The sequence below is a fragment of the Fusarium fujikuroi genome, chromosome FFUJ_chr01 (genome assembly GCF_900079805.1).
Source record: "Fusarium fujikuroi IMI 58289 draft genome, chromosome FFUJ_chr01".
Classification (NCBI taxonomy): domain Eukaryota; kingdom Fungi; phylum Ascomycota; class Sordariomycetes; order Hypocreales; family Nectriaceae; genus Fusarium; species Fusarium fujikuroi.
Genome location: NC_036622.1, coordinates 3,457,171 through 3,471,421, shown reverse-complemented (window position 1 = coordinate 3,471,421; position 14,251 = coordinate 3,457,171). Strand labels below are relative to the sequence as shown.

The 14,251-nt window shown below is 48.7% G+C and overlaps 3 protein-coding genes; 2 read left to right on the top strand and 1 right to left on the bottom strand.

The window, feature by feature from the left end:
- Positions 1 to 1,283: 1,283 nt before the first annotated feature.
- On the top strand, positions 1,284 to 2,015 carry FFUJ_01041 (uncharacterized protein; the record flags this gene model as incomplete). XM_023568352.1 has 2 exons in its annotated part: positions 1,284 to 1,811; positions 1,869 to 2,015. 2 exons carry the CDS (start codon positions 1,284 to 1,286, stop codon positions 2,013 to 2,015), a joined length of 675 nt encoding a protein of 224 aa, XP_023424493.1.
- Positions 2,016 to 2,271: 256 nt separating this feature from the next.
- Positions 2,272 to 3,264, bottom strand: FFUJ_01042 (related to dihydroneopterin aldolase; the record flags this gene model as incomplete). XM_023568341.1 has 2 exons in its annotated part: positions 2,272 to 2,547; positions 2,599 to 3,264. 2 exons carry the CDS (start codon positions 3,262 to 3,264, stop codon positions 2,272 to 2,274), a joined length of 942 nt encoding a protein of 313 aa, XP_023424492.1.
- A 7,983-nt stretch (positions 3,265 to 11,247) lies between these two features.
- On the top strand, positions 11,248 to 12,893 carry FFUJ_01043 (uncharacterized protein; the record flags this gene model as incomplete). XM_023568330.1 has 4 exons in its annotated part: positions 11,248 to 11,326; positions 11,383 to 11,621; positions 11,689 to 12,459; positions 12,513 to 12,893. The coding sequence occupies 4 exons, from the start codon at positions 11,248 to 11,250 to the stop codon at positions 12,891 to 12,893; spliced, it is 1,470 nt and encodes a 489-aa protein (XP_023424491.1).
- Positions 12,894 to 14,251: the final 1,358 nt, after the last annotated feature.

Genomic DNA, 14,251 nt, shown 5'->3' with positions numbered 1-14,251 from the left:
AGGTGATTGATTCATGTTGCTTATGCCCCAGGGTCCAAAGCTCCTCTTACCGGTGAACCAGAGTTGAAGACGAGGAACGGGGCCAAAGCTCCCAAAGCTCACGCCCAGACACAGCAAGTATCTCGGCTCTGTAATTGGTTCTTTTGTTGGACCCTCACAGGCTTGGGCCCAGTCGAAATGAGCAGAAGTGGATGCAACGAGGTTGATCATGGCTAGTCTTGACGCTATCTTTACAGTACATCGGTCGATCTCCCTGCAAGATGCCTACTCTTGCTTACAAGGTTGAAGAGAGAAGAGGACATAAGCGTTGTGATTATTATGTATCAGAAGGCCGGGAGTATGTAATATCGTAGGCATAGGTAACCATTGAAGATCTGGAACACTTGGAGCCCAGCTCACATTACGCCTCTCCCGTTCCGTTCCGTGGCCAATCAGTCAGAGAATGGAGACTAAAATATGGCTGATTTACGGAGTAGAGACGCCTGTCAAATGCAAGCTTCGACCTGCCGTATTACATCGGGCTTATATCACTCCACGTGGCCTTGGCATTGGATAAGAGGCTGGACGAGAAGCTACCCAGTAATTTTCATCTTGCTACCCTAGATTCATCACCATTTTACGGATACCTGGCACGGAAGCAACCTACCTACTAAAGCAAGCAGGTTAACACTGAAGGCATCAGCTTCACGTCACTTGTTTCTCTGGGCTTCTTGACAGCTCCTCCACAACCACGGAAGCTAGACGACAGTCATATGCATTGCAGTGGCTCACCGGACCTCTAACTCCTTTTATCTGCCGTCGTAGTGGAGTTTGTCCCGAGAGTGACCCATTTGGATGTCTCTACTGAAGTACGGAGTAACAATTGAGAAACTTGGTCTGAATCTACCACAAAAACAACACTTGTTTATCATAAATAAACCAATAACGATGCCTGATTCATAGTTTTTATGAATTAAAACAATATGGGTGACCAGCAGACTAGGCAATATTACAACTAGCCATGGTTTTCGTGCCTCTCTGCATTATCACCCTCCTATCTGTGGCGTGTCCCTCTGTGGAGACACAACCATACCATTCAACCCTTCATGGAACTTCAACCTCACAAGAACACGCCGCATGACCAGATATTGGGCAAAGAGACAATCAACTTCAAGTAGCGCTGAAACTGGTTCCTTTACAGGCAACATCCGGTCTGGGAATTGCACCTCGATCTCTCCATATAATCACCAATAATACGAAGAGTCCGTCTCACCGTAACTTCATCTCACTCAACATTAGGAACCATGGGGAGCACAGAAACTCTTCCTTTCTGGAACATGAACATCCCCGAGGACCAGAGAACCGAAGAGTGCCCTGATTTTCTTCAAGGCCTCCACAAGAAAGATCAAGGCATTCTCTCCACCCCAGACCAAGAGTACCACATCTTCTCCTGGGCTGAGGTCCGCGACATCATCCAAACAAACCGCTTGGAGAAGTTCATGCGTGTTCCCTCAGAGCTTAGACGCTACAAAGCTTTCGCATTCTCTCTGAAACAGAAGTACGGCAGTGTCGCCAACTTTATTCATGAGCATCGTCTTGGATGGAGTACTCCAGTGACGCCGCGCGGAGCACCGTTTGAATTCGAGGACGATTATAAGATCCTATGGAATGATGCCCCCTACGGAATAGATCCGAGAATAGCGCACCTTGTCGTGTGGACAAAGTTCGGCCTCGTAGATGATCCCGCCACGGGAGATTTGACGGACAAAGCAAGGAAAGAGATTGATGATTTCGTGACAAAGACCTTTCGAGCGCATATCCCAGAGGAGAATGTGAGTCTTTCCTGTCACTACATATACGTGATCCATCTGTGAGACTCATGTGCATAGGTTCTTTGGTTTAGGAACTGGCGTTCTTTGCAATCGGTCAATACTGTGCAGCACTTTCACGTCATGCTCTTCAACCCGGATCCCGACTTTGTACGGAAGGTCACCAAGGGAGACGTTCCACGGGCAGGGATAGAGGTTCACAAGTGAGTGTTGAGAGGCACTAAACTGGTATCACTTACGGCGATGCGTCTTCGTTGGAAGATGCTGAATATGCTGAAGCTTCCGTGTTGGTAACGTCATATACGTTAATCAATACTACCTACTGCCTCATTTACAGCATGTTCAGACTGTAGAAAGTGAATCTGAGTAGTTAAAAAGGGAATAATACATCCAAGAAGCCTTATAGGCATATGCAACCAACTTTTTGCTCCCTGTATCAAACTTCTACCTAAGCCTAAGTGCACTACGATTTCCTGTCATTCGAGTGCGCAATCTGGTTTCTAGTATCATCAAACCTAACGTCTTTCGTCTTGGAGACCTCGATCTTGACATCTTCGGTTTTGACTGTGAGCTCTACACAGGCAGCCTCGGCCAGAGGCACTGCTGTTGGCTTCTCGAGTCCAATGCGAATGATTTGTCCATAGAAATCGTCACGCTTGGTCCTGAGTTCCCGGGCAATATGGAAAGCCAGACTTGCCGCCAAAGCCTCGAGAGTTTCGAATGACGATTCTGACATGGCCTTTGTGACGATTAGCATGTTTGTCCACCAGCCCTTTCGTAATCTACTTACATCAACAATGATGCTCTCAATGACAGCATAGTCATCGTGTGCGGTTTGGTATTCGTCGATGCGGATGTTTGTGATGACGACTTGCTTAGCGTTTCGCTCGTTACTGTTGACACCGATGAGTGTCGGCACTCTGATCCCTTCCAGACCCAGCTCCAGACTGCGTGAGGTGACGGCTGAGTCGGCGAAGAGACACGACCCCGAGAGTCGGATTGCAGTTCCCATCAACGAGGCCTTGGGCAGGACGAGAGAGACTGAGAGCCTTCGGATAAGGCCCGTGTCGAGGAAAGCCTTTGTGTTTTGGGCAGAAGGCTCCTTCACGCCAGTGTACTGGAAACCAGTAAGGTCAACCCAGAGCCTGTTGAGCACATCGCTCAACGACAGGGCTGACCTGGGCAACGTGTCCAGCGTGCTGAGGATAGATTTGCTGAGGAGCCCATAGTGAACGGTATCGGAAGCAACCTTGTCGTCTGACGACGATGAGGGGAACGCATGCGTCAGTGACACCTCGGCGGATATCAGAAGAGGTTGCTGCTTAGAACCTCGACCCCAGGCATCTTTGGGGCCTTGAATAGTCGTTTGGAGATTTCGGACGCGGACAACAGCGACAGGATCGCCTTCAGCATTGGCGAGACGTCGAGATGACACAAGGGGAGTGTCTTTGCCCATGGCTGACGTTGAGTGATATGATTTGTGTGACTCAGTCGGTTTGAGGCAATTCGCTACCTATGTTGAATCCAATACGAGACTGTACTATGTATAGTAGCTATAGCCGGCTTAGTACAGCTGCACAATGGATTGAAGGTGGTTTTAGAGCTTGATTGATGTACACAGTTGTTGGTCACAAGTTATGTCATTTGTGCGACTCTGTGAAGCTAGAATGACAAACAACACCAGCGGGGCAGATTAACAGCCAAAAAAAACAGTGTTCACCTCAGCCCAGTACTTGGCAACACAAGAAGCTGTTCTTGTGAGATTTGATATAAATCTGAATATACGCAATATCAAAACTTAATTAATCCACCCTTCTTACCATCACTGGTTATCTGCTAAGTCTATAACCCATTTCCATGCGTGAGTGAGTGACTTCTGACACTGAGTCAGCAACATATATTTTCATCTTCTGGTGACACGAGTTATAGATTCAGGGCCTCGTATTACTTGAAAAACTACAGGTAAGTAATTGCATTTGAATCTCGACATACCTTAACTTTATTAAAGAAGAAGCATAACGGCAAATCTCATAACTCCTCTCGACACCGCTGTCAGATACATCTAGTCACGTGTTCTGCCATGACAAGATATAGATAGATACCCTACACTCTTCATCATCTAATGGAAAAGGCATTGCAATCTTGTATCAACTTGGGGATAACAAAACACCCGTCTTTATAAGACGCTGACGAATATGTTACTCGGCTGTAGTCGGATCCGTGTCTGAGCTGGGTGTGCTTTTCTTCGTGGTGGTGTCATGGACCACCTCAAAGTCTCACTTTGATGCTGTCCAAGATCAGAAACCAAAGAGACAACAGCTCAACATAAGCGCGCCAAGACTCAACAGTCCGCAAATATACAGATCACATGTACGCAAGATGGAATTTCAACACTATATACTATGATGCTTTAAAGTTTTGTCGCTGATATATTACCTACACACCATATCACAATCAGCTCTGATCCTTCCCGAGCGGCTGTACTTCAAGGCCATAATCCTGTCGCCCATCACAGCGGTTCCAGTGATCGTGTTTCCGCCGCTTGGTCCCCGGGCCAGGGACAAGGGTCTCAAACGTCTTCTCTAGTTCTTGGAACTGGCTCAAGGCTTGAGCAAGCCTTGGTCCTCTTCTGTCCACAAGGATTCGTCTCACGCTCGGTCCAAGTGGTCGTAAGAGGAAGCTCATGTTGCTTTCCCACTTCCTGCAGGTTCCTCAACGAGTGATTGAGTTGCATTTCGATGGGGATTTAAGAGTTGTTTGTTTGGTTCCAGAATATTGGGCTCTCATTGCCTCTTCGCAAGACCTTCCCGTAAAGGCTGACTGAAGGGCTTTGTGACTGATCATCAGGGTCTCTGGTCTTGGCCCACGAGATTATCGTGTTGAACCCGTGCAATGCCCACGCATCTGGATATCGTCCGCTGTGTGCGGATCACTCTCGGTTACCCAGCCTGGAGTCGCCAACCTACGCGATTGAAACATAGACGGCCTATGGCGGAGCAATGAGGTTGCACTAACAACCCTATGGAAAGATCATGAAACGCAGAAGTTAGGCGACTGCTATCTCAGCCATGGCCCTTACCGTCTTGACGTGCCCAAGAGAAGGAACACCAATACCCAAAACTAGGCTCACAACCTGACAGGCATCAGCAATCCCGACCAATGTCGAACGTCTAGAATGCGTGGCTAGAAGGTTGTGACATGATTCTCAAACTTCCGACTGGTATCTGGCACATGGTCGCCCTCCCAGTCTCGGTTCTAGGGTTACATTCGAGCAAAGCAACCACAACGGATCCATAGTGAAGATCATATTGCTGCGGTTATGTGGCCCGACATCCTAATCCTATACTGCAAATATTGGCCGAAGAGTTTTGGTACAGCCCTTTATAATGATACTCTGGGCATTTCCAGTACTACCCGGGTTCATCGACGAGGGTCAGAGGCATGATATGATATTCGTTGACCCCAAACTCATATGCATTGGACTAGGGCAAAGACCGAGCTTGGGTCATTCAATAGGACAGAATCACTCTTCAACGACATGATCGGAACGCCAGAAATTGAAGAGTTTCTTGTTCGATGTCTGTGCAAGACTGGAAGAAGAATCCCAGACGGTTGATGTTAGTGATCCTTCGGAGTTACGGCCAGATGGAGCTAGTCTCCTGCACAGACAGACACAAGGGGTTTCTCATATCCACTGCAACCGGATGCAGGGCTCGGATCATCGACTAACGTAGCCAAGAAGGAAAATCAACTTTGGGGTGGGTTTGACGCCCGTGTCATAGGCTTCGTTGTCAGTATCGGTTTCAACTCTTACCCGTCGTTTCAGCTTTTAATAAAAAACCACTAACTAACTGCCCTTTTCCTCTCATGGTCGGAAGCCTTAAATGCCGGGTTCCACAAAGCGTTTTTGACTTTTTCTAATTGTTCTACCAGTAACGCTACGCTACTAGAACGCGGAGGATTTGACAATAAACACTCTAGAAAGGCCTGTTTCGGAGATTGCATTTCAAGCTGACGGTAGCTCGCAGACATGGCCATAACCGTCTCAAATCTTGAGCATCCGGATCTATGCTAGCTTGAGTTGCTGCAGATCTGAATGTCTTACCCTCCTTCACAGGGGAAGTTCAGTCAGTTGCTGTGCCGCAATTCACAAAAGATGAGGGAGTGTGTTACTACATACATCTGACATTTGGCAGCAACTTCAAGCAATATGACCGTCTCGAATCGAAACGGTGTTGCTACAGTGGAAAGCGTCGGATGCAGCATTGCTTATATGCTGGTATTAAATCGGAGATAATACACCAACGGAGCTGCCAAGAGACCTTCGTTTGACAGAGAATCCACCCCCGACTGAATGGATGTTACTTATATCTGACCAAGCTTTGAGACCTATACTTATTTTGGTTCGACTATGTATTACGTTTACCAGTTGCCGAAGTCGGTGTCATGCATATAATTATGTATTGTTAGACCGGGGAAGATTCCCGCGAGCCTCGTAATGGGCAGATCCTTGAATAACATACCGAATTCGACGCTGCACCCACAAATTGTATAGACTGGAGGAATACATGCAAGGTTCAGAGAGGGAAGCATGGCATAGATGCAGGCGTGAGGCACAACAAAGTCGACAAACCCTTCACTAGACAATGGATCAGATCACTGGTCGTAATAAGACACTCCCAGTCTATAGCATTACCAAAGAGATATATCCGGAGCGCCACGCCTTTGACAGATGCCAAGGGTAGACTTTTATTTAGCCTTGCGACGGAGTACGGAGTAGGTAGACGGCTATTTTACTTGGACCCTTGCAAGAACTGTCAGATTTTAAATAATTCCGAGCGATTTTATCCTCGAAATTTGACAATCAATGGGAAGTGAGTGAATATTGCGCCATATATCTGCAATAGGAATCAGAACCGGGGCCGATTCAAGCCTCGAAGAGCCTTCCCCTTTGTCCAGGGATATCTCAATGCAAGTCGTTCCTTTGTTAGCTTAGTTCGTGACTACTGTACCCAAGAGAACTTCCCATTCAGATGTGGTTTCGCTGCAGTGCAGGATAGTCGGGATCCTTAGGGCTCACATGCTAATTACATACCTTACCTACCTAGTAGTTAGGAATCCCTTCCCCACGGCCATGAGCTAACGAGCTAAATGGGCAGGAGGAAGATTGAGTTGTCTGGGGCAAAGATTGCGGGGAAGACAACCATCGATATGGAGAGCCAGTTCCACGTTTACAAGAAACACAAGTCAATGGCGAACGTTAGAGTGTCTCTCTCTCTGGCACATGCAACAAGTGGAGGCCCATTAGGACTTGTTCAAGCTTGCGATTCTCCTCAAACATTTACGAATCCCTCCGTAGTATCTCATAGGAGAGCAGGTTGAGGATGTCGTTGGCCTGCTAGCCTCCTAGATCGGTGGCTGCAAGCTTTCACATGGCGTCGGACATCGCACCAACGGACCGAAGAGTGGCTGTAAGAGGAAAGATGCCACGCCATCAGCTTTGCAGGTCCTGTAGACTTCAGCGGAAGGGGCTGATATGCCCTGAGCATGGGATACATCGATATTTCTCATCCGTACCTGCATCCAATGCACCAGCAAGGCACGGCACGGCACCACCAGATAGATACAGTCGTCGTGTTGGTCAGACAGTGGAACCCTTCTGTCTCTGTCTGCCCAGAGAGTGACTATGCGGAGATGCGTTAGATCAACATACATAGTATCAACCATTGTTTGTGATGTAGAAAAGCATGGTTCGATGTGATGTGTGTGATAGACGACGTCAGCTCACCACAAGAGGTTACTTGCATTTAGAGTCGACCAAAGGAAATGGCGCTCGAACAGATCTGTCACAAATACCACCTTGAGATTTCTGGGTTAAAATATTTTTTTTGGTTCAAGAGGTGGCAAGACTTTAGGCGGTTGAAGTGAAAGGAGTGTTCCGAGATCTATATCGTCGAGTCCATGCCTATAAGAAAGAATTAATAAATACGCATATACCAATTGATTTGCGAAAAATGTCATGCTTCGCCGTAAGGATTAGATACGTTACAGCTGAGAGCGTCATCTTTCAACAGCGATTGGGCCCAACATATTTTGATGATAGTGGGCTCGTTGGTGAGCGAAAAATTCAAGATGCGAATCAGAAGCTGAGTTGCCATGTTGAGAGACAAGACAAGAGTGACGAGGTTCCTGAGTGGCAAAGAGCACCAAGCCAACCAGAATCCAAAGCCAGCCAGCAATAGGAGAATCAATCAGCATGGGTGTGTTGCATTGGCGGGAGTGACAGGGGAGCCGCTCAGCGGAGCGACTGTGACTGACCAGGGGTAGACAAGGGTGTCAGAAGGGCCGAGAAGCCAGTCAAAGCTACGAGACAGATGCTCTCAAGTGCCAAGATGGCGATGCCAGTGATTGAAGCATCTAGAGAGACTTTTAGTGGCTAAGCCTGCCGCGCAGGCTTTTGATTCTCTGCTGGTGGCGCGCCATGACATGTCGAATGACAAGCCGAGAAAAGACGTCGATGTGTATTGGAGTGTTTACGCGAGTGTTGGCCATGCCTTGTCGAACCTCATGATGATATCAATGGACGCTGACTAGGATAGACACACCAGCGTCAGGTGAGTATGGAGAGAACAGCGAACAATTGGTACTACAAAAGACCCTTAGTATGAAGTTACTAAGATTAAAAACGGTGATAATAATGACTTTGTAAGTGTTATAACTACCTTATTCTGTAGTCAACGTCGTCTTCAACGGTAGCCCGAGACTCCACTGGGTCTGCCTTGTGGTCCCCCGTGGAAGGAAACAATTTGTGGGTGAACCGTATGTGTTAGGTATGTCTGGGGGAATCTATGTATGTAATAGCAGTCCCACAGATCGATGCCTGTCCATCAAACCCCAATCCCTGCGTAGCTCCCTTCTTCCATCACTTGGGAAAGTCAAATACCCAATTTGATTTGATTCATTCAGGACAACATACATAATGCATCAGCAGCCTTTCCTGCCAACCACTATCATTTGCTGGATGACAATGTCACATCCACCCTTTGGCCGTATGTACATCAGAGATGTCGGCATTACGCTGATTGGGTGACCACCTGGTGTATTCCAAGGGCTTGGATGTTGCACTGAGTTCAGTTCAGTTCAGCTCAGTTCGGCTCCACTGTCCAGCGGAGCGAGTCATCTGTGCATTGGCCAAAGTTTCAAATCAAGCACGGTTGATGAGATGCCCTGATGCCCTGATGCCCTGAGAATTGTCTCTAGTAAACAACGGTCTGCGGTGGTGAGCTGCTAATAGAGTGGCTCTGCCCACGGATCATTTTGCTGGAGACTCGGGTTCGTCCTGCGCATCTCTAGAAAACATAGAGGTTAGTGTTTTTGATCACTTGGGCCGCGTACTGACTCGAATTCACGCAACAAACAAAGATCGCCGGAGCCCTCGACGTCGATCGGCCGCACCCGTAAGTCTACAATACAGGTGCCAAACGTTCTCCGCAGGCCGTTATTTTCTTTGCTTCTTGCTATGATGTGCAACGACTCTTGGCAAAGCCTTTGCTTTTTTGCATCTTCTTGTCAGCACGCTGTACTGTACCTGTCCACGGGCACTCTGACACTGTTCTTGACCAGCCAATCAAGGTTGAGCGTTGGCAGTCATTAGGTAGAGATGGGAGCGTAAGACATTGACGGTTGGCTTGCTCGGAAGACTCGTCATTTCGCATGCATACGGCTACATCGAGTCAAACATGTTGTTTGGCTAAGAAACCCCCAATGGCACCCAACAACCCGAGAGATCCTACTGGTACAGTAGTACTGTATGTAGTAGGACTTGGGTAATACTGGATATCCATGGCTGTTGATACATAACTGACTGCTGTCGATCTCGGCGAGCTAAGCACACGGACCAGACCTAACAACGGCCAACCTGACACATACGTACATAGTATGTATGTATGTAGTCAGGTATGTGCACCACCGGTCTACTGTTAAGATTAAACTGCCACTGCGCCGTTGGTTCTCATTTATTTAGTCGGATCACTCATCGCTCAGAACCCATTCCCCGGCAAGATTTCAGACTGTCCCTGTCGCCTGTCGTCTGTCGCGTCAGTCAGATTCATCAGTCAAACAAGACCGGGGAGTGTCGTGACGGCCAAGACATGCATCGATGACCCCTGAGTCCCCGCCCCTCCACCTCCAAGCCTCCGGGGCCAGGCACCGCAGGCAGTATAGTATAGGGCGTCAGGCGTCAGGGTATCGCCCAAGAAGCTGCTCGCTGTCCCACTTGGAAACCTCCGGCTCAGTTGAACCCTCGCTTCTGGCCCCTGTGAACTTGCAGACTTGGTTCCAAAATATGCCCGTTTTGGTATCTTGGTGAACTTAGCCGACTTAGACTCTGCTGCACCACGCCCAAAAGTCCCTAGGTTCAGGAACCCTTCACCTCTCTCTGTCTCTGTCTCTGTCTCTTGTGCCTCACGAAGCCTGCGACGCACGGGAGTGGGCCATTCCCAAGTTTAGCAACCCCTGTACTCCGTAACCTCACTCGTTCCCTCGTCGCCCGCCTCTGCTCTGGTGCCCGCTCGTCATCACAGACCACATCCCCCAATGATACTTCGATTTTTGGTGTTCAGCAGTCTACAGCGCCTGTATATTCAACAGTATAGTTACCAGCACTCTCCAATTGGCCCCTTTCCACCACCCTGGTCCTGGTCTGCCATGCCATGCCATGCCATGACTGATCCAGGATGCTCCGAATGGGTGGTAGAGATGCAGATGCACAGAAAGAAAAGTCTCCTACCTACAGCCTTTTCGTTCTCCAGTCTGGCCTGGCAGGGGTGGTGAGAAGCAGCAGACCCTGCTGCCTCCACCCTCGCTTCAAGTCTTGTTCTCGATTCCCCATTGTCAGTGCTTTTGAGGTCGGTAGTGGTTGTGGCCAAATACACTTGCATACATACATACACACACATGTCCCTCTCCTTCAAACTTATATGACCCGTGTGCCCTCCCTCCTCACGCGAGCGACTCCGTCTTCCCTGGTCGTCTCATGAGTCTATGTGCCAATCGCACTGTTGGTGTTGTTATGCCAGCTGTCTTAACAACTCTCGTGTAATTACATCGCCATTCTATTGTATCATTCCTTTCTGTGCTACCTTTTGTCCCGCACGCAACACCAGTGCACCCTCTCGAGGCCATCTCGGTGATGCCATCCGGTCATACAGCTTCGAACTATTAGCGAAACGTTTGCTATGTGGTAACAACGCTTAATCAACTTGACATCGACCTCGACCTCGCTCTCCTCGGAACCAAACGGAAAAGAGCGACGTTGGATAGTCTCTAATTCATTGTTCTCGACCTGGGAGTATCTATTAACGGCATAATACGACCTGTGAAGGACCGGCACCGCATACCCATACACCAACTTGCAACGGCTTTTTCTACTCATTTCAACATGGCCAACAACACATCAGGGGTCAACCTTTGCCCTCCGCCGTTTTGGGATGCCGCGTTATTCCCTTCTGAGGGCGGATGTAAGCGACCTGCGAGTTGGAAACACTGAATGAACCCCCCCCTGACAGACGTCTAGTTATCGATGGGCGCCTCTGCCAAACAGTAGCAACTATCCAGTGTTGTCTGCCTTGTCCAATGACCGATTGGGTCTACCCCGATCGCTTCGACACCTTGACGGCGGTTGCGAACTGGGTTTCGCTCTTCAGCCAGATTTGTTGTGTCTTCCTTCTTCTATCGTGGGCATTCTTGCCTGTAGAAAAGACCAACCGCCATTACCTGAGTATCTGTCTTACAGTCGCCATTTTGCTTATGAATGTAGGTGACGGCACGATGGGCTTCGCATGTCTAGTCTCTTGAAGTCGCTGACATTTTTGGACTGTAGATGGGTTTCGTAATTCCTCTTGCGGCACAACCAGAGCAATGCTTCAACACGATCACTCCGCATAGCATGCAGACCAGCAAGGTCTGTGGCGCCTCTGGTACCTTTCTCCTTCTTGGTGGTTGGGCAGGCATCATGTGGGTATTTCTCAGGTCGGTATCGCTTCACCTACAGATATGCTGGCAAGTTCTCGTTGGCAAGAACTTCATGATCTTTGCTCAGGCAGCTGGATGGGGCGTCCCTATCCTGGGTATAATTCTGGCTCTCGTCTTCAGCGGCGTCTCGTTCCGTTTTGGTGCTACATGCCATATCAATCATGAGAACAGTCTGGCCGACTTTTGGATCCCGCTTCTCCTGTTCGCTGGACTGACCGTTATCATCACTTTTGCCACCTTTGGTTATTGTATCAAGGTCTACTTGGCATCGTTGTCTGACAATGGCGCATCCTCCGAGGGCTCTAGCTTGCCCACTTATACACAAAGCATCAAGACCATGAACCCAAGGCAGGTCTACCGTCGAGTTCGTCGAGTTATTGCACTCCAATGGCGTGGTATTGCCATCGTGCTCATCATCATTGCTGATGTCATCTTCTTCTCTGTCGTTTTTGTCTTTCAAGACAACGTGGTTCAGTCTGTTGCCGACGATCCCACCAAAGCAGGCGCTTTCGTCGAATGTCTCTTCAAAGAAAAGGGTAAAAAGGAACCTTGTCTAGACGAGGCATCCTCCTTGGTCATCAACGAAGCGACTGTCACGGCTGTCCTCCTCCTCTTGGCGGTAAGTGTCCTTTATTAGTACTACCATGTTGAAATGCTTGCTGACAACCATAGCTGAATGGTCTCTGGCTGATCCTCTTCCTCGGAAGATGGTCCATGGTTCAGGGCTGGATTGACTTGATAAAGAAGCCATTCACTCGGAACAAGAAGGAGTTTGTGTCGGTCGACGCACGCGTTGACGTAAAGAACCATCCACGTTCGTACGAGATGCTCTCAAGAGATTCGAGCGCGGCAGTAACACCCATTACTCCAGTGAAGTCCCCAGAGAGTGGACGCAGAACTCCTGATTACTTCGGTTCGACTGCACGCTACCATGCGCCAGTGCGTTCGTTTTCGAGCCCCAGGCCTCCGCCTACTGGGCGGGAGACGGGAGATTCATATCCGATGCCGACTTATAGCAAAGAGATGAACCCCCTTGGCATGAACCGAACATGACGAGGGCTGACCGCACATACGAAAGAGTTCAGAGGAGACTACTAATGCATGAATGTACTTACATATAATCTATATACCCCCGGGAAACGGCGAACTGCACGCTGGCTCGGATGATACCCAAAACTATGACGGCCGCAGAGCGATCAAGACCGTCCGCCGCAATTCCTATCCATATCAGGTTTAGGAGATTGACACCAACGACTGCATTTACTTTGTCAAGCAAACTTGAAATGGAACTACCTATCAATGCGACAGCGAGGTGTTTGAGCTTTTGCAGTTCGACGCGGGAAAATAAAGGAGGAACAGCAATTGAGGAAATGTCAATGTGACGAATCCGCCGACCAGACTCACGACGAAAAGCAAAGGAAGAGGGTGGGGGAATGTAATATAGTGAGTCTGTGACTCCATATATAGAATGGCATTGTCTCAGACATTTGCCCTTCCGCGGGAATATGCCAGGATGGGCGGAGGTAAGACGCCTTATGTTGCGTGCCAGCTGGTTCATGATGCCAGTGTTGCAGATCGAGTGCAACCCCAAGTTTCCAACATTGGCTAGGCTAGGCAAAGATAAAAGCTGGGAATGGCAAAGACAGAAGCTGATCTGAATCATGGAGGAGCCAAGCAGGTCAAGTACCGGAAGCTGCGGATTCAGGAGTACCGCCATGGAGTTATGCGGGCACCGAGAACGAATCGTCGTGTTCGAGTTCGGCGATACGGGCTTTTATGGAAGATGCCAAGCACCACCGCCATGCCATCTTCCCTGATCTGGGTTGTTTGACATGCGCATGATCATGACATTTCCATAGCGGTACGGCAATGCGGGATACAAGCTGTCAATTACTTATTAATAATGTCAAGCTACAAAGACGAGAAACCCCGCTATATCCGTCCGTGAATGAATGATGAAAGCGAGCCGATTAGTCAAATAAGTAAGCTTAAGCTAACCAATGACGGAATTGAGGTCTCTGCCCAATGCCGTGTCGCGTGGTGTCATGGCCACTCTCCATCAACCACGCTCTATTAGTCACAACGCCCTGCATACTCTTCCGGATGAGCCGGAAGAGGAGGGCCTGAGTATAACTTGGCGATCGGACTGGTAGCAAAGAGCTCCATGGGTACTTGAAGGCTCGAGACAGGATAAATAGCTCCGAGACAGCCCTCTCAGCATGACTTGTTGTCTTTGATCCCGCCTTGTTCCCAAGGTCATCATACACGATTGATATCCTCATAAACACTGCCATTGAAGTTTTGTTTTGAGCCCGTTCATACACAGACACCACAGATTATATCAGCCCGTGGAAAACCCTTAAGACGGCCTACCAACCAGAGATAAAGATTTTTTCCGTCTTTATCGAGCT